Source organism: Vigna umbellata, chromosome 6, assembly GCF_029865625.1.
Source record: "Vigna umbellata cultivar VRB3 chromosome 6, Vumbellata_1.0, whole genome shotgun sequence".
Taxonomy (NCBI): Eukaryota; Viridiplantae; Streptophyta; class Magnoliopsida; order Fabales; family Fabaceae; genus Vigna; species Vigna umbellata.
The window spans coordinates 7,907,954-7,932,687 of NC_142170.1; the positions used below are offsets into that span (position 1 = coordinate 7,907,954).

Genomic DNA, 24,734 nt, shown 5'->3' on the forward strand with positions numbered 1-24,734 from the left:
TAAATTTGTCGTTGCACGTCTCAATTCTTCATCATACACCAACAAAACTGGATACTTAATTTATGGGAAAACTTGTCAGAAATGTTGATTTGATACCTTCCCCAACTTATAATTGTTCATATTCTTCATACCAAGTAAATTTTAAATATTATATTTGATTAAAACTTCACCTTTTTTTTAATTGTATTTTATTCAGTAATTTAATTTACTGCTGAAAGTATTTCTTTTGAATTAATTATTTTGTCAGAAGAGCAAATTACATTACCAATTTTTAATTTTCCGGACGTTGATACTCACAATATCAAACAATAAAATTAAAGTCGAATCCAATGACAAACTTTGAATTTTATATGAAATGATTAATTCTTATAACTTCTGATAAGGTTCATAAAATTTAGTATTATCCATTAAATAACTCTTCCCTTTGTGTAGTACCTCATGCTATCGTCAATAACTCAACACGTTCTCTCTTTTTAATTATTTTTTATGTAAAATAAGAAAAGTTGTGCTTCAAGTGAATAGAATATCTTTGGGTGGTAGTAAGCTGAAGAGAGAAAAAGGGGTTTTATTCATAATGAACCAAAATATGCCTCTTTTGATAAAAAATGTAACTTTAAGTGCGAATTACTTGAGCACCTAATCCCCCATTAATTCTAAAATTAGTTGATGCCATAAAGCACATAACTTTTCTTAAGTACAAAGTTAGGTTCATCAATGCACATTTTTATTTCCCACAGGATAATGCCTGCCATTATTGACCCATGAAAAGGAAAGGAGAGAACAAAAGAGAAGCAAAACAACATGTGGAGAAAAGGCAAGCATCTCTAAATTACTCATTCAAGAAGCAACTTGGATTGGAATTTCAAAGTACATGGGCCTAAACCTTTTGCTTCACATGGCCCACATAGCCCAACTAAACTTCATTATTTTGTGCAAGAGAGATTCCACATACCCTTGTCAACTCCAAGCTATTGGGTTTTCAAGAGAACAAACAAGTGCAATCAATTCATTAGGATTATTATAAGCACGTTATCAAGTTATGGATTTTGGGTTGAAGGGTATATATGCTACTTTGCTCCAAAGAAAACAACAACATCCTTAGTTAAAGTAAAAGGACCTACCAAAAGAAGATGGTGGATGCATGTAGTGGCGGCCTAAAGCTAGAAAATGTGACAAGGATGTTCATCATAACCTATGGCTTGAAAAGTCTTGGTTTTTCTTCCAAAGATTGCAAGTGGATAAAACAATCATATTTTACAAATTTCATTGCCAAGAGGATAAGGTTTTGAAAATTCACTTGTAAATTGTTATGAGAAAGGAAGATTTAAAAGATAATGTAATATGAGTTAAACACATAAAATATCTTACATTTCTTTCAACTTAAATTTGAAAATAATGAGTTTACAGTTTTTATTTCTTACATGTTAATATGCTATTCAACTTTTCATTCTTAGATTCTTAACAAAACATAGATATATTTTATTTTTTATTTGATAGATTTTTTTCTTTATATCTATTAATGATTTAATATTTTCCTTATATTTATATTTGACTTAATATAATCTTTATATTTTTTTTGAGGTTTAATATCTATTTTGGTCATTCCGTTTGTTAGGTGTGTTCAAAGTGGTCATACATTTTTTTTTTCAAATGTTCACAAACATTCCATATTTCGTAAAAACGGTTCAAGCTGATCTTTTTGCTTACGGCGTTAAAAACGCTAACAACAGAGTTACTCCTGACCAAAATTGAATGGCTTGTTCAGTTAGTCATTGCGGACTAAGGTGAACCATTTTTACAAAATACAAGATGTTTGTGAACTTTTGAAGAAAGGTAAGAACACACCTAACAAACCAAGAGACCAAAATAGATATTAAACTTTTTTTTTTAAAACTTAACATGATTCCTTTAATTAAATCAACATTGTTATTTTAATTTTGCTCATAAATTAAATAATAAATTTGTAAAAAGAATAAGTATTAATATTAACATTCATCAATTCATTACATTAACGAAATTTGAATGGGCTAAAGTGGTTTTTGTTTTCAAAATTTGAATGGGTTGTTTGTGTTTTCATAAGTTTTAGACGCATGGATTGTGTGGATATGAATAGAGAAGGTTGAAGATTGAAGAGTTAAGAAAGGATGTGAAACGTATGGTACCAGCTCTGCATGTTTCAGTGAATTCTCGTGTTTATTAGAGCCTCCTTGACAGCGATTATTCATCAAAGTTCAAACAACAAATCAGAAGAAACTCGTTCTACCTTCATTAATACCTACAACATATTCCTCTAAGATAAGATACGTATCTCCATTTTTCACTCTTCTCTCATTCTACATCACATTTTCTTCCTCCATACACACTCACTTTCAATAATCTGCTTTATCATCAAATATATTTTAAAATAAAATAACAAAATAAATATGATGTTATTATGCTTTGATTTCCATTAAATCTGTTAATTTTATTTATTTATTTATTTATTTACGTATACACGTGGTGAGTTGATGAAAATGTGTGTCTTGCATTTTTCTACTTTTCAACAACACTGCCTACTAAGTTTCCACGTGTAGCACACAAAGTAGGATGGACTTTCCTATTTTCAAATATTTTCCTAGATTCATGACTGCTTTAAAAACAATTAAATTCATTACAAATATTTTGATTAGATTCATGGACTTCTCATGAATTCATATAATTAATTAATATGATGAGTAAGATCGATACTGATCTGTGGACTCATATCTCTCACCCACGACCGCTTTAATCTAATTTGTGTATGTCTTCACTAAAGATAAATTTATATGCACTCGGGACCTGTACCTGCAATTTTTATTTATTTATTTATTAATAAAATATATAAATAAACGTTTCACTAACCATTTTTAACTTTCAGTGATCTATTACTAACTTTGATTTACAAATCCGTTGACAATTACGTTTTTGGGTTAAATATGTTTTTAGTCCCTAAACTATTAACCGTTTCTGGTTTTCGTCCCTCTTTCAAAGTAAGGTACAATTTGGTCCTCATTCTTTTCGAAATGTTCGTTTTAGTCTTCGGAATTTTGGTTTTAGTCCTCATTTGTTGCTAAATGAGGACCAAATTTTTAAACAGTGCTTAGTTTTCGAGGACCAAATTTTTAAACAGTGTTTAGTTTTCGAGGACTAAAACGAACGTTGCGAAAAGAATGAGGACCAAATTGTACCTTATTTTGAAAGAGGAACGAAAACCAGAAACGACCAATAATTTAGGACTAAAAACATATTTAACCCTTTTTTTTTTTTACTGAATTTATGAAGAAAAATTGGGTACAAAATTTGAATATGGAATATTATAATAGCATAAAGGTGAAAGAGAAGAATATTACTTGAGTAAGGATTTGATGACTGAGCAGTGTTGGTTTAGAATTTATAATATTTGGGAGCTGACCCTTGGCATGCCTTAGGTTGTATTGCAGATTCTTGTGGTATGAATTGCGTAAAAATTGACTCACCAACTAACTCCATTAATTTAAAACTATTTTAATCATGAATTGAACAAACCTTTAAAATACAATTTACATATTAGCCAAAGCAACCTCCACCGTCTGCCATGCTTTTTCTATCTTTTTCTTTTCTTTTCTTGCTCTCAACTCATTTCTTAACGAATAAGATAAATGGAGTTTATCATTCCATCATTTCCAAACAGTGCAGTTTTTCACTCCTGTGAGAATTGGTAAGTTTTTGTTCTTCCATATCTAATAGTTTATAATCAAAATCAAATATAATTTCAATACTTTTTTTTAACCTTTTCATACCCTTTTTAAAATTAAAACTGTAACAACTAAAACTTCAAAACAAACAATAAAGATTTGCAACCATTGTTGTGTATAATATAACATCCCAAAAATACATCATAAAATCATATCTAGAATATTCACAATTAATAATATTACAGTTCAGTTCTGAGAAGAAAATGTACAATTATGGCCGAACGGCCTTACGAAAATACTACAGAATTTAAACTGTACAAAACGATAATCTAGACCGAACGATTTCAAGACTAAGCTTACACCGAACGATTATACAAAATAAGACCCATCCTAATGACCGAACGGTCCTATGGTTCCGCTTTCACTTTCACTTCTTCCAGAGCCTCTTCCAACAGCTCTTCTCCTTCTGCTCACACCCACAGGATGATCATTGCAACAGGAAAAGACAACCGAACGGACAATACAAACAAGACAGATAAATAGGGTAAGCTTATGTAATTTAATTAATTCAGTAAAACCTATACTTCAAATAAATCTAACATAATTCAATATACAATCATGTGACATCCAATCATGCACTACCAACCAAAATTATACGTCAAAGCATGCAATGATCGACCACTTTACTCTGACTGTCCGGACTGTATGAATTCTGTGTAGCTATGACGTTTTTGCACCCGAGTGATGTAATAGCTGGGATGCCCTCAACAGCTGCCACCCGAGGTTAGTCTGTTTCGTCCAAGTTCACCTTATGGACTAGGACCTCCTGTCATTCTCACACATGACTTACTTCTCTCTACTTGAGAATGAGTAATCACAGAATATCAAGATAACCGCCAGCTAAGCATAACCACATTCATACTCTACCATTCAATAACCACTCATGAGATATTCCTCCCTGGAATATTCTTTCATTTCCATACTATTCCATTCATATACCATAATACAATCAAACCGAACCAATAGAAACATATCCCATCTGAAATCAAAACTGAACAATAACATCCACCCTAGAGACCAGACTGAACGATTTGAATACTTTCTAGACTAACACAACCGAACACTTAGCGTAAGACCGAGCGGTCTTCCACTTATACACAGAACAGGACCGAACGGTTCATTATAGATAAGACTCATCATAAGCCGAACACTCGTGATAATATTTGGACATTTTATTGGTTACTCAACAGTTACTACAGAATAGTATTTTACTAGACAGAACTCCTAAAAATGTACAGAATACTAAAAAATACATATAATTTAGACTTAACCGAAAATCATAATAACTATTGATGAAACCTGAGAACTTAAACTGAACCCTACAAGATTTGACCGAATACTATTGACTTGGACCGAACACTCTTAGTTCAAATATAGTACACAATGAAGTATAATAAGAAAATACCGAGCGCTTGGTTAAAGACCGAGCACTATTGAACTTATATCAAGATGAAGGAATATATATATATATATATATATATATATATATATATATATATATATATATATATATATATATATACTATTACACAACACTTATTTTCAATGAAAGATAAAGATAATATCTACGACTTTAGGTATTATAGAATACCTTAATTAAACTGATTAGGAAGCATAAAGAGAAAACTATACTTAGATCGAACGCTTACTTACAAATATACTAAGAGAAAACCGATCGGTCATTAATTGAAATTCTCCACAGAAGAAGAATCCAGTCCAGACCGAACACCCAAGGATAGACCGTACGGTCAATAATGACTCTCGGTGACAACACGACATTTCGCAGAATACTGCAGACTTAGAATCAAAACCTTATATCAATCCATTTTCTCATCATTTATATCTCATACATTCATACAGCCAAACATACAGTAACAATCATATTTCATATTCATCCAACAATCAACCAACATGCAACCATTCAAAACAAAAATCACAATCAAATTATATAAGCTTCTCTTACATCTAAACGTAACCGAACGCTCACAGTTTGATTAGAATAGCTCACCACCAGAAATCATAGAATCCTACGGGTCACGATTGTGAAACTAAACCAAACAAAAGACCAGGAATGTGCTTAGAATGAGATGATAAACTCATGCAACCAGAATTTGGGTTTGCATGTGACAGAATTAAGAAGGGAAATAACTCACCAGCTTAAACCACAACTTGATCGGTGAAAAATGTAGCTCTTGGCACCAGGAATACTCAAGCGTTGCCTGAATGATGATCGGAGAAAAAGAAAGGTAAGAATTGGTAGAGAGAAGATGGAGAAATCTAGAGAGAAGGAGGAGAAAATGAGGTTCAGCAGTTTGGAGAAGAAGGGTGCATACAGAAAGTGGGACCGAATTTCAAAATTTTAGTTTATATACCTCTTGCACAAATCGATCGGTCCACTCTCCTGCAGCCACCTGTCTTCCACTTTCTGAAATTCTGAATCCTTTTATTGACACTTGTACTCCACTAACTACTGAATTTAAGGGTCCTGACATATACACTAGTAAACATAACATATAATACATATATATTTCTTTTCTAGAACCTCATCACATATCAAAACAATAATAATGGTTATAATAATCAAAATAATACATTACTTATTTCCAACCGATACTAATAGGAAATAATATATTTTATTGCAATTTACTTTATTTAGCTTCTGCATAATTGATAGGAAATAATATATTTGATTGTTATTTACTTTATTTAGCTTCTGCATAATTGATTATGTCATGAATAATTGATATATTTCTTCCTTATTTATTGGATCTAAGTATTTTGTATAGTCTATATATTGTATGCTGGTTACTCTTTCCAAATCAATAAAATACATCTATTCTAATCCTTACATGGTATCAGTCTAATCTCGATCCTTCCTTACCCTTTCTTCTTTTTCTTTTCTTACCCATGGCTAATATTGATGGAGCTTTTTCTTTCAACACCATGATCCACATGCTAAACATACGCCTCACCTCAACCAATTTCATTCTTTGGCGTCGTCATCTCCTTCCTCTTCTCGAAGGACAAACTCTTTATGGTCATATTGATGGCTCAATCATAACTCCTCCTACGACATTGCCTACTGCTAATGAATCTTTGACAGCTACTAATCCAACCTTTATCACGTAGAAACAACAAGACCAAAGACTTGTAAGTCTCCTTCAGGCTTCTCTTACTAAAGAGACTCTAGTTGAAGTACTGCATTGTGACGACACCGCAAAATAGATCTGGACTACTCTTGAATCCCTCTACGGTGGTGACTCCAAGCAACGAGAAATTGGGATCAAAGATCAACTGTTGCACCTCACAAAAGGCTCATCCACTGCTAGGGAGTTTTCCAAAACATTTCGAGGCTTATGTGATCAACTCAGCCTTATAGGTAGACCAGTTGATGATTTAGATAAATTACACTGGTTTTTACGGGGTTTAGGCCCCACTTTCACTAGCTTTGGTGCATCTCAATTAGCCATGCGACCACTCCCTGTTTTTCGTGATCTTCTTTCTATTGTCGAGAGTTTTGAAATGTATTTACATGTCATTGAATCTACTCCCTCTCAAGCTGCTTTTTATACCACTACTCAATGCTCCTCCCAATCATCCAATACACGTTTTCAATCTGGGTTGCTTTCTTTCTCAAATGGCAAAACAGGTTGTGGTCACCAACACTTAGGCCGTGGTGGTCGTGGCAGTGGACGTCGTCCTATCCATTTCCAAATTTGCAAAGGAGAGTGTCATTATGCCACATTTTGCCATCAACGTTATGAAGGTGACCCATCTTAATCTGCAAATCTTGTTGAATCATTTACGAATTCTTGCACTCTCTCAAACTCAAATCAGTCTGATTGGTACCTCGATACTGGAGCTTCAACACACATGGCAACAAACTCATCTGATTTAGACTTAATTGAGCCTTATTCTAGTAATCACACATTACGGTTGGAAATGGTAATGCTTTGCCTATTTCCCATATTGGATCTCATCGTTTGACAAATACTTTAAACCTTCTTGATATTCTTATTGTGCCTGGACTACAAAAGAATCTCATTTCAATTAGCAAACTTACTCGTGATTTTCCTGTGGATGCTATATTTACTGACACATCTTTTCTGCTTCAACAAAGGGGTACAAAGGAAATTCTAGCAAAAGGGAGGCGTGAACACAACTTATATGTATTAGAGCATGGTCAAAATGCTTTTGTTTCTGTTTTAAGTTCCAATAAGCTACGAGGATAATTTGAATTGTGGCATTATCGTTTGGGTCATGTTCACTTTGGTACTATTTCTCATTTAAGAAAAAGAGGTCTTTTGTCTTTATCTTCTATTTTACCAACTCCATCTATTTGTGGCTCCTGTGAATTAGCTAAAAGCAAACGACTACCTTATTCCCTAAATGAGAAACACACATCGCATGTGGTGGATTTAGTTCATTATGATTTATGGGGATCTAATCCCATTTGTTCAAAATTTGGTTTTCGATATTATGTGATTTTTATTGATGACCATTCCAGATTCACTTGGTTATACCCAATGCGCATGAAATCTGATTTTTATGTTGTATTTGTTTAGTTCAAGAAATTTGTTAAAAATCAATTTAATACATCTATAAAAACATTCCAAAGTGATGGTGGCACCGAATTTACCAACAACAAAGTCCAGACCTTGCTACATGAAAATGGAATTCTTCATCTTATGTCCTACCCTCATACACCCGCTCAAAATGGTAGAGTTGAATGCAAGCATCGTCACATTACTGAAACGGGACTTGCAATGCTTTTTCATTCACATCTCCCTACTCACTACTAGCTACATGCTTTTTGTTGTGCTGTTTATTTCATAAATTGGTTACTCACCACTCTTCTAAATGGTGTTTCTCCATTTGAGACCTTATATAATACTCCTTCTAATTATGCACACTTTCATCCTTTTGGCTGTCGGGTTTATCCTTGTCTTCGTGACTATACCACTAACAAATTGTCTCCTCGCAGTGCACCTTGTATTTGTCTTGGATACAACAGCAACCATAAAGGATTTCAATGTTTGGATCCTTCAACCTCCCGGTTATACGTAACAAGACATGTCAAGTTTGATGAACTTTATTTTCCATGTTCAAATATAGGAACTACATCTTCAATTTCTAGATTGGGTTTTTCTTCATTTATTGAACCAGCCTCAACACTTGAAATTTCTGCTCCAGCTCATGCACCAGCTTCTTCTTTGACAATATCCAAGGAAACTGTGCACTCACCAACCATACCCTGTGGTCTATGTCTTGTTGAAGATACTCCTTCAACTGATGTTCCCATGCTTGACACTCAACCACAAATACATTGTGGTGTCCAGTCTACTCATCCTATGGTCACACGTGCCAAATCAGGTATTTTCAGACCCCGTCATTTTGCTGACATTACCACCTATCAACCATCTTCTCTTCTTTATGCTCTGCTCACCACTTCTACACCCAAAGGGTTCAAATCCCCTGCCAAACATCCTGGTTGGTTGGATGCTATGCATAAAGAGCTCCTGGCCCTATACTCCAACAATACTTGGGATCTTGTCGCACGCCCATCGAACACCAACATTGTAGGGTCCAAATGGGTGTTTCGCACCAAATATCTTTCAGATGGATCAATTGACAAATTAAAAGCACTATTGGTTACACAAGGCTTCACTCAAACTCCTGGTCTTGACTATGATGACACCTTCCGTCCTGTTGTTAAGGCTACCACTGTCCGTGTCATTCTCACTCTAGCAGTAATGAATAATTGGCTTCTTCATCAATTGGATGTCAACAATGCATTCTTGAATGGGCAACTGACACATCTTGTCTATATGGAACAACCTCCTGGGTTTGTTGATCCTCGATACCCGAATCATGTTTGTCGACTTGGGAAAGCTCTTTATGGTCTCAAACAGGCTCCTCTTGCATGGTTTCAACGATTCAGCTCATTTTTGCTCAGTCTTGGGTTTCTCGGGAGCAAGGCAGATCCATCTTTATTTGTCTCCACAACAATGCAGCCACTCTATATATACTTGTTTATGTTGATGACATAATTTTGACAGGGAATAATACTCCTTTAATTCAAATTTTTTTGGCAAGGTTCAAAACTGAGTTTGCTATCAAGGATTTAGGTCGTCTAAATTACTTTCTTGGTCTCGAGGTTCACTACACTACCAATGGTGTCTTTCTAAGCCAGATCAAATATGCTCAAGACATCTTATCCAGGGCCTAGATGTTGGATGCAAAACCGATAGCCACATCGCTACAATCTGATATTCAACTGACAACCACAGGATATCCTTTCTCTGATCCCACTTAGTATCGCTCTTTCGTTGGTGCACTCCAGTATCTCACTATAACTCTTCCTGACTTGTCCTACGCGGTAAATTTGGTCAATCAGTTCCTTCAAGCTCCAACAAATGATCCCTTTCAAGCAGTTAAACATATCCTTCAATATGTTAAGGGCACCATGTCCTATTGCCTATCCTTCACCCGTGGAGCTTCGTTTAATGTTCTTGGATACTCGGATGAAGATTGGGCTTGCTATATTGAGACTAGGCGATCAACCTATGGCTATTGTATCTTCTTAGGCGGAAATCTCGTCTCATGGAGCGCTAAGAAACAACCAACCGTAGCTCGATCAAGCTGTGAATCAGAATATAGAGCCATGGCTAATGCGGTAGCTGAACTAATATGGATTACTCATCTTCTACATGATCTGCATATTTCCTATCAAGCGCCAACTCTTCTTTGTGACAACAAGAGTGCAATATTCCTCTCCCAAAATCCGGTGGCTCACAAACAAGCTAAACATATTGATATTGATTACCACTTTGTTTGAGAGCTTGTTCTATCTAACAAACTGGTCACTCAATTCATTCCTTCCGATCTCCAACTAGCAGACATATTCACTAAAAGTCTGCCTCGACCATTGTTCTAGTTCTTCAGAGCCAAGCTTCACGTTGGACCAAATCCCACGCTTTGCTTGAGGGGGATGATAGGAAATAATATATCTGATTGCAATATTTATACCTTATTTAGCTTTTGCATAATTGATTATGTCATGAATAATTGATATATTCCTTCCTTATTTATAGGATCGAGATATTTTATATAGTCTATATATTGTACGCTGGTTACTTTTTCCAAATCAACAAAATACATCTATTCCAATCCTTATAGATACTTTATCATATCACAACTTTCTATTTAGGACATATTCCACACAAAAGACCATTTTTTTATAGATAATTTAGTATAAATTAAGCTTACAAGTTCAACACTCCAAACTTAGAAAATCATCTATTGTGAAAATTTCTCATAAGGTTTTTTTTTTCTTCATATCTTTTATTAAGTAGATTAACCATATAACATCATTTTCAACCAACTCTTGTTTTCCCGTAAAAGTTTATAAAACTCACTCTTTTATAATATTTAGTGGGTAAAGAGAAAATTAATGTAGATATTGATAAATGATATAAGAGTAACATGATAACTAGCAAAATAATATATCTAACAAACAACAAATTTTGTTAAAATATTATTTTGATTTCATATTAAAAATTTGATTTTAAATTTAAGTTAATCTTATCAAATTTATTTATAAAAAATAAAATTTATATCCATTTGTATATTGTGATTATTACTATTAATGTAAATGATTATAACCTTTCTTTTGTTGTTTTATAAGTTTTGAATAAAATTTGTACAACTCATTTGCTATTTTACTTTAACTATAATATCATTTTATATTAATCATCAAATTTTACGTATCTTAACAAAGTGATAACAAACAAATAAGGTGAAATTAACACAAAAAAGTTAAATAAAATAAACTCAGTTAAAAAATATAAAAGTTTTAATTTTTTAATTTAATAAAAAAAACATCTAAGAAAATATTCAAATTTAAGAGCAACTTAAAATTTAATTTTTAATGAAAAATCTTATCAAATTTAATATAAATATCTTATTTTAAACTATCCTTAATGGTAGCTACTGTTACCAATTAACTCTTACTGCAACACTTGAGCATCTTTTACTGTCACCACTTCAGAGCAGGAACTCCACAGGCATACCATAATATTGGAGTGGCTTATACGTAAAATATGATTTTAAAATTTCTTACAGACACAAGCCAATCTCACCTAAAAGGAATATAATCACAGCCCAAACAATAATTGACAATCATAATTCATATTTTGCAACTCCTTGGGATGATTTATTGTTAAAGAAGAAGCAACAACACCAACTAGTTCTTATATTTTCTCTTGTGAATTTTCTATGTCACTGATTACAATAAAATATTATATAGCAACTATAAAACAGAGGAGATCAAGAATACAGTGACTTATGAAATCATTCCAGTTATATGAACCAAAAAGGGAAAATAAAACACGTACAGTGATAGCTCACAGCCATATTTGTGATTCAAGATGTGTTTAGTTGCCTAACTGTGCTAAGCCTATGGTCAACATCTAACACCTTTGGTAGGAGACCTATCTTCTGCATGAGATAGATGCATGCTATGTTCTCCTCATTTTGTATTATTTCTGTAATATAAAGGAGTTATATTGCTTGATTAAAAACCACGTTTCAAGAGAGAAAATTCAACACATGAAAGATAAAAAGACTGTTTTTCTGGTCAACCATGATATGCTCTGTCTCTACGATCTGAACCCCAAATCAAAGTTGATAACGTGATGCACTGAGATAATTAATTAGCACCATAGCAGGGATGATAACTGAGTTGCTTGAGAGAGCATAACTGAGGTTGGTATTGCACATAAAGGAATACTGATAGAATGGTTTTAAATTGATCTAATACATTGGTAATAATACCGTGACATTCAAAACCATTTGAAAAATGCAATTCTTTATTTCAAAATTTATCTTGGTATTTTATAGTCACAATTCGTTATCATATTTTTTTGTTCTGTTAAAATTTCTTATTAGTTATTATCTGGGTTCCGGTTATCAAGTTATAATTTTCCTCGTCAACAGTTATATTAGAAACTAATGGCACTTACCATTTGAAATGACCATGTTGTTAATACCTCCATAAACTAAGATGCTGTAGTCAGAAGTCACAGCTGTAATTCAAGATTTGCAATTTAAATTCCATAAGCTTAAGAAACAGAATTATCCTACAAAACTGCTGAGAAAAATTGACTATAATTTTTCTGACTTAATAATGATAAAGAATTCTCAATGCAAGTATGAGGATTAGATCCATCCCTACCACATGACAGTGTTAAAGAATCCATCCAAAATTGCACTGTTTCCGCCAGCTGAATAAAATAAACAAATAATGAAATAACACGTAACAATAATACAAACTGAAAAAGAGCAGAGAGAAAAAGGTGTCATGTTTTCACATTCTTCAACCCCCATCTCTCTCCCTCTCTCAGCTACAAACGAACACAAAAATAAACATTATATAAGGCTTTGTTAGAGACAACTTTTTCTGCACTCCTCGTCCTTTTCCTTCCTTCAACATAACAGAGGGAAAGGAAAGTAGCAGTAAGGAACGAAACCCCAAACTAACATGGGTTTCTTGTTTCCAACCCTGTTGTTGTGTCTATCTGTTGTGTTAACTTCCTTCCAAACAAAAGCTCAGGAATTTGACCCCTACTTGAATGCCAATGTTTCCAGTTTTAGCAGTGGCAGAAAACTTGCAGGAAGATGCAACTTGTTCCGTGGAAAATGGGTGTATGACTCTTCATACCCTCTCTACGACCCTTCTACATGTCCCTTCATAGATCCACAATTCAACTGCCAAAAGTACGGTCGCCCTGACACACAGTATCAGAAATATAGATGGCAACCCTTCTCTTGTCCTTTACCGAGGTAGCACCTACTTCCAACCTTCACTTTCGCAGTTCATATTTTCTTCATCTTCTGCTTCAACCCTTTTCAATTTTCATCTCTTGTGTCAACAGGTTCAACGCATTTGACTTTCTGGCTAAGTATAGAGGCAAGAAGGTTATGTTTGTCGGTGACTCCTTGAGCTTAAACCAGTTCAACTCTCTGGCTTGTATGATTCACTCTTGGGTGCCTCACTCTAGAACCACTTTCACAAAGCAAGAAGCTCTCTCCAAAATCACATTTGAGGTTGGTTTTCTAGTTCTATTATTCTTATTCTTATTATTTAAGTTGAACTATTCAATTGATTCCATTGTTGTCTTTATTTTAAAGTTTGGCTAGAAGATTTTGCAGTGGTGTTAACAACACTGTATCAGTCGCATTAGAATTAATAGCAGAGACTAAAACTTACGAATTTTTTTTAAACATTAAAGTAAAAATTATTTAAGCTATTGTTTTTAGTTTTCAATCTTGTGCTGTTTTATATATATTCTTTCCATTTTTTGAATTGAACTGGGGTGGTGGGATTTTGGTGTTGAGCTGTGTCCATGCAAGTGGTGTCGTTTTCTCTCTCAGAAAGTTGAAAAATGTGATTTATTTTCTCAAAGTGTTGAACTGGAACCGAGGTATTGATGAATGATTTGGTGTGAGAGCCGGCGAGATATAAAAAAAACTCGGGTTTTGTTTTGTGTGTTGCTGTGAAGCACCAAAATAAAGTTTGCGACGTGATTGGTGGCGTCTTTCTTCTTTTGCAGGGGACACCTTTGATTGTTAACATGAAGAATAATAAATGTTTCCCTTAATTGCTTTAATTACTCTTTACTCGAGCTGTTACCCTTTCAATCCAGCCCATTTTTTTGAACGTGCACATAATTTTCTTACCAATGTCTGAGCTGTTTGACAAAATCTGATTATAGGTTCCTGAATATTATAATCTAACAATAAAGTGATACTGATTCACTGTTAAATGGGTTTTCAAAATTACATTTTAATATTAAAACGGCCTAAAGATGGAACTGTAACATCTTTTACATATTCAATGATTAACTTGGACTTTTTTATTTAAAAGAATAAACTAAGTTAATCAAATGTGCTAAAATGGCAGTAACTTTTATTGTTACTGTTTTGTTTTCTCTATCAAAGCAGAATGCTAATTTAAAGTAAAAAGTCTCTATGAAAAGGTGCAGCATTTAATGTTAGCAATTCATTGGTATTGTATTTTGTGAGTGTGTGTGTGTATGGTTGGTTTGTATAGATACCATCAAAACTTTGAGTTTGTGATCCAAATAGTCCGCACTTTCTTGTTTCGTGTAAAAATTTGGTAAACAAATGTCTTAATTAGCAATGATGAATGTTGGACTTCTAGTTTTCCATTCAAATCTTTGCTGTGTGTCTAGTGACATCAAGTCATCAATCTCGGCTTGGAATTCCACAGCATCCAACACCCATCATCATTAGTAATAACTAAATTGTGAACAAAGCTTTACTCTGCTAAAACTCATTTTTCTCTGTTTCCGAATCTGCAATGATTGAAAGTTTGATTTTGCCAACCCCATACGAGCTTCAAAGCAATTTACACAAGCATTACGAGTATAATCTTACATACGGGGTTCATTGAAGAAAAAGTTAAAAAAGTCTAAGTGGGTCATAGTAATATATATGTTTTATATTCATAACATGTGCAGATTATATAGTTAAAAAAATGTGACAGCAACAGTAATTCTAGGATTGTAGACATAGTTTGTAGTTTTGTTCTTAATTAGATTAGTTCCGAATTGGACCACTTGACACTTGTGGCTTGATTCATACGCTGTTCTCTGCTTGCACGACTTTTTCTTATATAAATTCTAGCTACGAAAGTCAGGGATTTTTGTTTTTCTTCAATTTTTGTTATTCCAAGGTCCTTTTTAGTCTTTCTAACATTTTGAAACAATAGCAAGAAAAGACATCCTTTGATAATGTGGTAGGGAAGTTTCTTAGGAAGTAAACAAACTTTGGTGGAGACACAAAAAATAGACAAATTATTCACTGTATGATTCTTATAATTGTAGTTATTTTGTTTTCATCAGGACTATGGCCTCGAGTTGTTTCTGTATCGCACACCATATTTGGTTGACCTTGACCGTGAGAGTGTTGGAAATGTTCTGAAGATTGACTCAATCAAGAGCGGTGATGCCTGGAGAGGAATGGACGTGCTAGTTTTCAACACGTGGCACTGGTGGACCCACACCGGGAGTTCACAGCCGTAGGATCATCTTTCACATCATTATATCATAATCATGGTCACAATCAGTTCCCTTAATCAGGGATGAGAAATAATTGCTTGTTGTATTACTGGATTGCAGGTGGGACTATGTTCAAGAGGGTAACAAGTTGTACAAAGACATGAACCGTTTCGTTTTATTCTACAAAGGTTTGACAACTTGGGCTAGATGGGTTAACATCAACGTGAATCCAGCTCAGACCAAAGTCTTCTTTCTGGGAATTTCTCCTGTACATTATGAGTAAGTTTTCTCTACCCCAATTTGATTAAGCTTGAGTAAAGATCCAGTTTTTATTATATAGATCAAAGGGACGTGGTTAAATGAGAAGATGTTTTTTGGATGGTGTTAAATGGGAAGTTAAGAAGTGTTTGTTGGTTTTACTAATTGTGCATGGTGGGTGTTTGATGATGTGCTTAGGGGGAAAGATTGGAACCAACCAGCAAGATCTTGCATGAGTGAGACTGAACCATTCTTTGGTTTGAAGTACCCTGCAGGAACACCAATGGCTTGGGTGATAGTGAACAAGGTTTTGAGTAGGATAAAGAAGCCAGTGTATTTTCTGGATGTGACTACACTGTCACAGTACAGGAAAGATGCACATCCTGAAGGGTACAGTGGGATCATGGCAACTGATTGCAGCCATTGGTGTCTTCCAGGACTGCCTGATACATGGAATGTGCTTCTGCATGCTGCTCTTTTTGGCTGAAGGAAGAAGCACCTAGCTACTGACTTGCCAACTTTTCTTTGTTAGAGGAAAACCAATTGTTTTCTAATGTAGGAAATATTAGTTTAGCATTCTGCTTCTTCGGAATTGGATAATAAAAGGATTTGATTCTGCAAATTGTAAATTATCATATTGTTTTCGCATAAACATGCCTTTAATGTACCAAACACAACAACCCCTTTGGAATATTGAAAAGCATTTGCACTGAAGTTTCCTTTGGAATAACTTGCTGCTGAATGGTTGTGAATCTGGTACTAGATGAAATTCCTCTCTTGCTGAAGCTTAAGGGAAAGAAAAGCCAACAGAGAATCTGATCCCACTCTTCAAGCTACTTATTCCAGATTAAATTACCAGAAGAAACAAATAGGGCTTCCAAATTTAGATTAAATTAAATCTTTGAGGAAACTTTAGTTCCCCAACCTTTCTATTTAATGAAAAGAAAGTTCTTACTTTCTCCAATATAAGAAGAGAAGGTGTGTATTGATTCAATGTATTTTTTTTTTTATATCAGAAAATCATAAATCCTAATGTTCAAAATATTTAAGTTTCTAAGAATTAAAGAGAGTAATGTAATCAATATAAACAAAAATTTTACCGCCGACAAATTTTATTCACAAAATTTACTCATAAATATTTATCAATTTTATAAAAATATCGACAAATTTTATCAATAAATTTTATTAACAAAAACACCTATCAATAATAAAAACTATAAAATTTATTGATAAATAAAATAAGATAAAAAAATTTTAAATTTTAACATTCATAACTTTTATATTCATCAAATTCAAGTATATATATATATATATATATATATATATATATATATATATATATATATATATATATAATATCTTTTCTTCCAAATAAAAATTACAAACAAACAAGAAATGTATTTAAACTTTAAAGACACATAAGAAAATTGATTTGATAACATACATCAAAACATTGAATCACAACTCGAAATGCATTCATACACTTATATATAAATAAATGTGATATACTCATAAAAAAGTAAATTTTAGTTCCCATAAAATTATTTGATAGTATAATTTCCACAGCAACACATCAAAATATATTACAAGAGATCACATTATAGTATAATTTACAAATACTTTAATAGTGTGTTTGGATGAGATCATTTGATAGAATGATTAATTTATTTGACGAATTTAAAATATGTTTTTTGAATGAAAAATAAGAAGAAAAAAATTTAGAAATTTTTAGAAAGTATTTCAATTACATAAAATAATAGAATTTAAAATTTATTAAAAAATTTTTTTTGTAAGTAATCACTTTCTCTTCATAAACACATGTACATATATAAAAAAATTTAAATAGTTAAATATTAAATTTGATTAATATTTATTTTCTATAAAATTTAATATTTAAAAATAAAATTTATCTAAAACAATTAATTACTTTATCCAAAAAATTTAGATACAAAATGTTTTAATTCCTTTTATGTAAACAAAATATTTAAAACATGAAATACACACAATACAACAAAACATGTATTCTCCGACATCTCATTTATCTATATAGTTTATTATTACATCGGACATATATATAATGGACATATATATAATGTATATACATTAATTTTATTATTATTATTATTATTATTATTATTAATATATTGTATGGTCGTATGGTCATATCTACGTATAATTTTCTTTTGATCCATCGAATAGTCACCTTAACATATATTAATATCAATAGTTACTAGTTTAAAATAGAATGGGATTACCAGCAATTGAATTGAAATTAGACCCTCATTAATCTAAAACACATTTCAAAACTTTAAATACAAATTTAAAATAAAGAGTTAACTGATATGTATTTATTATGTATTAAGTGCTATAATCATTAAATAGTAATTTGACATTTGAATACCTTCTGGGAATAACTTTTCAACTTGATCACAGTTTAACCAAACAAATCAAAAGAAAGAAAGACAAGCACTTAAACTCACTACTTAAATCCTATAGACCGAAACAATTAAAAATCATTATTTCATCTTCTAAATTTTATGTGTTATTACTATTATTTTATATCATCCTATGATCTTTATTAGGTACAAAGTAATATCTATATTTATATTAGTCATATTCAATTAATTATTATTTTTTTGAAAACTAGTCTAATTATCAACAACATTTATAATGATATCAAGATTTAATAGAATTACTTATTCTGTTTAAAACGAAGAAAATATGAAATTCTTCTCTAATACCTTTTCTCACTAAAAGTCACTGTTCTAGTTCTAGATATTATTTCTTTTACTAAAATCGTTGTTATCACTTAACTAACATTTTAGGACTGCAAGTTTTGTGAAGAACACTTTTCTTAATCCAATACAAAAACTAACTTAAACATCTGGTAATCTCTTTAGTGAAATAAATTCTTTCAAAACGCTCATCTCCATATTTAACAACTTTTAATATTTTAAGGGTTATTTTTTTTTTCCATCCAAAATTTAAGGATTCATCGTGTGGTATTCTTCACTCCCTTGCTTACGTTATACACCAGCATGAGTTTCAAAATGTGTTTTTTCTTTTTCCTATTTTTTGAATTGGACATATTTTTCAATCTAAAAATAATTTCCAAAACATTCAATCTAAAATATAAAAATATTTTGTGGAGTGAATATTTTATAATATATTTTCAATTTTACCATCTTCATAGGAGGTGCACAAAGACGTAGAAGATGGAGGTGCACGGACCACTGTTGTAGGAAGACACAGGGGACTGCGAGGGAAAGAGAGATGCAGGAGAAAGGGAAAATGAAAAGAAGAGATGTCTAGGATTTTGACTTTGACTGATAAGTAAAGTTGGTATTTTTCAATTTAGGGGGTGCATTAAGAAAACATGGAGCAGGAAGAAAAGCTCCCCGAAATTCTGCATGATGGGCTTTCTATTCCTCAAATGAAACCCAAGTAACTAAATTAATGTTCTGGAGCCAATACGAGGCAGCTATTAAAGTTGCCACGTGTCTCAAACATAGAACTCTCCAACACCTTCTTTATCCAATGATGCCCCTGTAATCCAGATCTTCATTATTCCTCTGTTCATCTCAGGTGTTCTTGTAGCACCCTCACACGTTGCACTTCTTACTACACCTTTTACACATGTCCTCTTCCATGCAAACCCATCATCTCCACCTCTTCCAATCCCCAACCCCTCTTCTTCTTTTTAACAACAACATGCATTCCCTTCCACACCTCACAATCTGCATTCTACTGTTACATTACACCACTTCAACAAAATTACTTACCAAACACCAATACACAACAACAACATGGCGTCTCAACAGTTGTCTCGAAGAGAAAACACCACCACCGAGAGACGGGTTCACCTTGACAAAGACACAGTTCCCAATATGGCTACCCACTTTGAGAACCTTGCAGGGAAAACTAATAAATCAGGTATCGACGAAAATAGGAAAGAGCCACCGCAAGCGTTACAAGGTGGAAATCAGGTCAAAGAGCGTGCAGGGAAAGCCACTGGGGATGTTGGTGGACGTCGGAAAGTGAAGGGTGAGGATCCCAAAGAGAAGGTAAGTGACCATGCAGCAAATGTAGTTGGAAACGAAGAGAGAGAAGGTTATGGCGGTGTTCGTGATGTTGGGAAGTTCGAAATGAAAACTGAAGGGGGAGACGGAAGGAAGAAGGATAGAGAAGAACTGGAAACACGAACCAGGGAGGTTAAAGGAAGAACTCAAAGAAGAAGAGAAAATGAAGGACAAGTAGTGGCAGAGAAAGGAAGAGGAGTAAAACTTGGTGCTAGTGCAACCACGGCTAATGCTAGTACTTTGGAAAAATGTGATAGTAATAGTCGGAGACTAAGAGAAGAGAGTGAAAGTGAAAAATCTACGTTGGAACAGGTTTCCAACAGCAGAGATCACGATTCGATAGACCTGAAGAAGAGGTGCGAGAGAGCGAAGCAAGCAGCGAGCGAGACACTGAACAGTGCAGCTCAAATCGCAACACAAGCGAAGGACGCAACGGTTGAGAAGGGTCAACAAGGCTGTGCTGTAACCAAAGACACCATTTCAAGTGCCGCAAATACCGTTTCGGAAAAAACTGCGCCGGTGGCAGAGAAGGCCAAAGGGTATACATTTCAAGTGACGGAGAAGGCCAAGAGTGCAGGAGGCACGACAGCGAGATACGTCGGAGAGAAAGCGGCTCAAGCAAAAGATGTTGCCGTGGAAGGTGGGAAGAGTGCGGCGGGGTATGCTGCGAAGGTGGCTGCGGATTTGAAGGACAGGGCGCCGGTGGTGGGGTGGGCGGCGGCACATTTTTCGACGGAGATGACGGTGGAGGGAACGAAGGTCGCGGCCCATGTGGTTGAGGGGGCGGCAGGGTATGCGGGGCAAAAGGCAGCTGAACTTGCTTCAAAGTCAGTAGGCGCTGTTAAAGTTTTGGCTGCTTCAGCTGGTGAGTCTGCTAAGGGATACACTGCAAGGAAGAAAGAAGAGGCACAGAGGGAATTGAAGGCCAAAAGAGCATCTCAGGTTCGTTCAATATAATCACTCTTATTCGCATTATACCATCCTAAAATCTAATTTAGCCTTAAAAATCAGTTTTTATAGATTGTGACTCAATATCTGGTTGGGTTCAGGTTCTTATTCAATCAAAATTAGATTTTTTAGTTCAATAATCTGCGTTAGCCATTTTACGTTAGTAGTACTGATTTCTAGTCAGAATTGGTACTATTTTGGTTATGCTCAAAACATAGACAGAGTTTTAGATGTTTATGATTCTGTTTTATGATATGGTATCTCTACCAGATACCAGATAGACAGATGAACTTTGCAAACCTCATGAATCTGAATGTACTGAGAATTGGTACTTTGATTTAGTTAGCAGAAGAGAGGCAATCGGAAGGAATGGGCGAAACTGTAATCCAGAATGCAGAAAAGCCGAAGGAAGGTGGAGGAAGCTCTCAGCAGGAGGGAACTGGAAGCGATGTGCTGACAGAAATAGGCGAAACAGAGAGTAATGTTGGGGCGAAGGTGAAGAAACCATTTGATGGAGGGACCAAAGAAGAAAGCGGAAGTGAGACAAGTGGAGGGCAAGAAGAAGGAAAGGATGTGAGTGGTCAAACATTGAAAAGCACAGATGAGAAGTTGGGTGATGCCGCACAGAGAGGAGCTGCTAGAACACTTCTCCGGTAACTGATCGTGCCGAACATGATGAAGGATCACAGGGTGCTTGACTTGAGCTGAGTTTACGTCAGCCATTGTATTTTAAGGTTTAGTTTTATGCCATGGTCTCTGTAATTTCCATGTTTTGGGTTTGTTCTATGAACTTTTGTGACTGAATAAGAATCTCCTTTTTGAGATGATCAAGAACTGTCAAAATATGCGTGTGGTTTCCTAAGCATGCAGAATAACGTGCTACAAAAATACTAAAAGAGTTCTCCAAGTATCATTCATCCATGGTTTAAATATATTTTACAAGCTACCATCGAATATCAATTAAACTTCCTTGTTGTAGTTACTTGCACGAATGATGACGGTTAAAACATTTATTAATGTTAAAATATGATCGGATACAAATTAAGGTGAATAATTTGACGTGCAACTAATACTTTATAAAAGAGTTTTCATGGTTACCATTAGTGGAAATTTATCTTGTTTTAAAGAGAGACCGTCAGCATGAACTGGAAAAGCAAGCAGAAGGAAGGAATTCAGATTAATGTACAAGTTATTGTGTATTGAACAAGAATAATAATTATTAGTTGAAACCCTGTTAAAGTCAAACAGAGAACTAATGAATACTTGCCTTTCACCATGTTTTTGAGGCTTTCAAGAGTCCCAAATGGGGCCAAAGGCAGGGATGTTAGCCCTCTTGCATGCCCTAAGGACGTCTCTACTGCCTTCAGGGTTGCTTGTAACAATAACAACTTCAACATTCCACCTAACGGCAGCATCCACGCTCATCTCAGCTACATTGGGACGACCAGAAAGTGCTGTGTCATGAACCATAACTTTCTCTTTCGGGTATTTGTTGACCAATTCTGTTATCTCCTTTCCAAAGTTCAGTTCAATATCCTTGGCCACCCAAATCAGGCTCACATCAGCTTTACTAGGCTGCAAAAGAAATGATAAGAACACACAAATCCCTGACCCTGTGGCAACCAACAACACCCTTTGATACAAATTTACTAGGTAAGGCAAGCCTGCAAAATGCATGGTTCGGACCCAAAGATGCTTTGGTGGATTACTAACCAATGACTTGGTAAAGTCACCAACTGCTCCAGCAAGCATCATGTGCTCTTTCTTTCCATCAGATATGATCCCAAAGGCATGCCATTCTGACAAGGGTGAAGGACTCACTCTGCCTAGTAAACCTGCTTTGACACCCCCTTCAAACCTGATGATTGAGGCGTGGCTCGATGGAGCTGATACACAAACTTGTACCTTTCTGACACTCAGCCAAGGAATGATGATGAGAATTGTGATAACTAAAGTGAACCAGAACTCTTGCTTCTTGACCACCTTAGACATGGTCAAGTCATAGGTTTGTGAGCTAGGTTCATAGCTTTTGGAGAGGAGAATGAATAGCCAGAGAAGGAGGAGAGCCATCCATCCAGCAAAACGGTGGATTCTCTCAAAAGCATTGTGATGAAGGTGGCGGACAAGAGGAAAAGCTGCTAGGGAAGAGAGTAGAATGAGTGAGAAGACGGTGAAAGCAACTCCAATAATCTCTGGGGAAGTTTTCTCTTTGTTTTTCAAAGTAAGAACTAGGGAATAAACAATCCAGGCCATAGAAGAAACCCCACAACCACTATGGATTCCTCCAACACTTTGAAGGAACGAAGTGGTGGCAGTTTTGATTCCAAGAGAAACACAAGGCCTCCCAATGATCTTCACAGCCAACCAGAAAACAACTCTCAAAACTGCTTCACTTCTACACAGTGTTAGAGCTAGAATGTTCCCAATAGAGAACAGTGTAGCTCTTGTCTTGGCATAAGGGAAATACCCTGCTGCTGAAAGAGCCAACGCCACCAAATTCAAGGCCATGCAAACCATAAATAGCCCTTTGTAGAATGTGAACCCTTGATCCAGCAGAATTATGGACAGCCTTGACCTCTTTGGTGGATCAGTTCTGGAAAGTAGCTTCTGCACCTTAGCACCATTAGTTTTGTCTGATTTTTCTATATCTTGAAGTTCAGCTATGAACTCAACCTCAACATCGCTAGCATCAATGTCAATGTCACAGAAGTGGCTGCTGCCCCTGCTCCGAGTTGGACTGATTGTTTGAGGCTGAGGAAGAACTTTGAATGAATTTGTTCGAGTCCATGGAAGCCAAAGCCAAGTTCTAATTTGTTCCTGCTTTGTTGGTGATACAATTGCAAAGGGGTTGATTCTATCAGGATTGATTTCAAATGCTACCCCGCGACAACTAGAAAACCTGGCTATCTTTATCTCTGTGTTTTCCATTGCTTCCACTATGAATCGATAAACCTATTGGGTTGAATGTAGAAATTATAAATAGATAATATCATAATCCATTGCAGCAATAGTTGGTGGAATTCCTTAAGAGGGTTGCATGTTAGCTCCTACACAAGGCAGGCTTATAATGTGTATGTAAATAAAATAGTATGCAAAAACCACTTACGTGAAATTCTCTTAATTATACAAAATATTATATAATTAAAAGCTTAAGTAATTATTTCACAATGTGTACACTATTAAAAGCTGTAATGTATAGTTGAAGATTCATTAGAAATGGAACATAATAATGTTATCATTATGAACCAACCGTGATCTCAAATTCAATCTTATCTAATAATTCATACCATAGTATTTAACTATATCATCCTAAGGTCAATGCTTAACGAAGTAGATGTGATGATAATTCTTGTTATAGCAAGGTGTGTGTGGTTAGAACTCTTGTTTGTTAGTCATTTATAGTATAGTAATCTTTTGGAAATAAGCACAAGCAGTTTTAAGAAGATTTGATATCAAGACAAATATTAATAAAATGATTATTTAAAATTTCGATCCAGATTAATTTCGTTATGTTGACGTTACTATTACTGCTTGTTCAAACATGATGATAAGCTCTTCCTTTGTACACTGTTTTTGTCTGACAAAATAAACAATAGGAACATTGACTGCACGTT

At 34.5% G+C, this 24,734-nt stretch overlaps 3 protein-coding genes across 3 annotated transcripts; 2 read left to right on the top strand and 1 right to left on the bottom strand.

The window, feature by feature from the left end:
• The first annotated feature begins 13,103 nt into the window (after positions 1-13,103).
• On the top strand, positions 13,104-16,807 carry LOC124824917 (protein trichome birefringence-like 39). Its single transcript, XM_047297432.2, has 5 exons — positions 13,104-13,595; positions 13,688-13,859; positions 15,680-15,855; positions 15,956-16,114; positions 16,292-16,807. Exons 1-5 carry the CDS (start codon positions 13,294-13,296, stop codon positions 16,578-16,580), a joined length of 1,098 nt encoding a protein of 365 aa, XP_047153388.1. The 5' UTR covers positions 13,104-13,293; the 3' UTR covers positions 16,581-16,807.
• Positions 16,808-19,703: 2,896 nt separating this feature from the next.
• Positions 19,704-21,942, top strand: LOC124824914 (seed biotin-containing protein SBP65-like). The gene is made up of 2 exons (XM_047297429.2): positions 19,704-21,114; positions 21,463-21,942. Exons 1-2 carry the CDS (start codon positions 19,900-19,902, stop codon positions 21,775-21,777), a joined length of 1,530 nt encoding a protein of 509 aa, XP_047153385.1. The 5' UTR covers positions 19,704-19,899; the 3' UTR covers positions 21,778-21,942.
• A 287-nt stretch (positions 21,943-22,229) lies between these two features.
• On the bottom strand, positions 22,230-24,135 carry LOC124824913 (adenylate-forming reductase 06235). The gene has a single exon (XM_088093453.1). It carries the CDS (start codon positions 24,046-24,048, stop codon positions 22,411-22,413), a length of 1,638 nt encoding a protein of 545 aa, XP_087949579.1. The 5' UTR covers positions 24,049-24,135; the 3' UTR covers positions 22,230-22,410.
• Between the last annotated feature and the right edge of the window lie 599 nt (positions 24,136-24,734).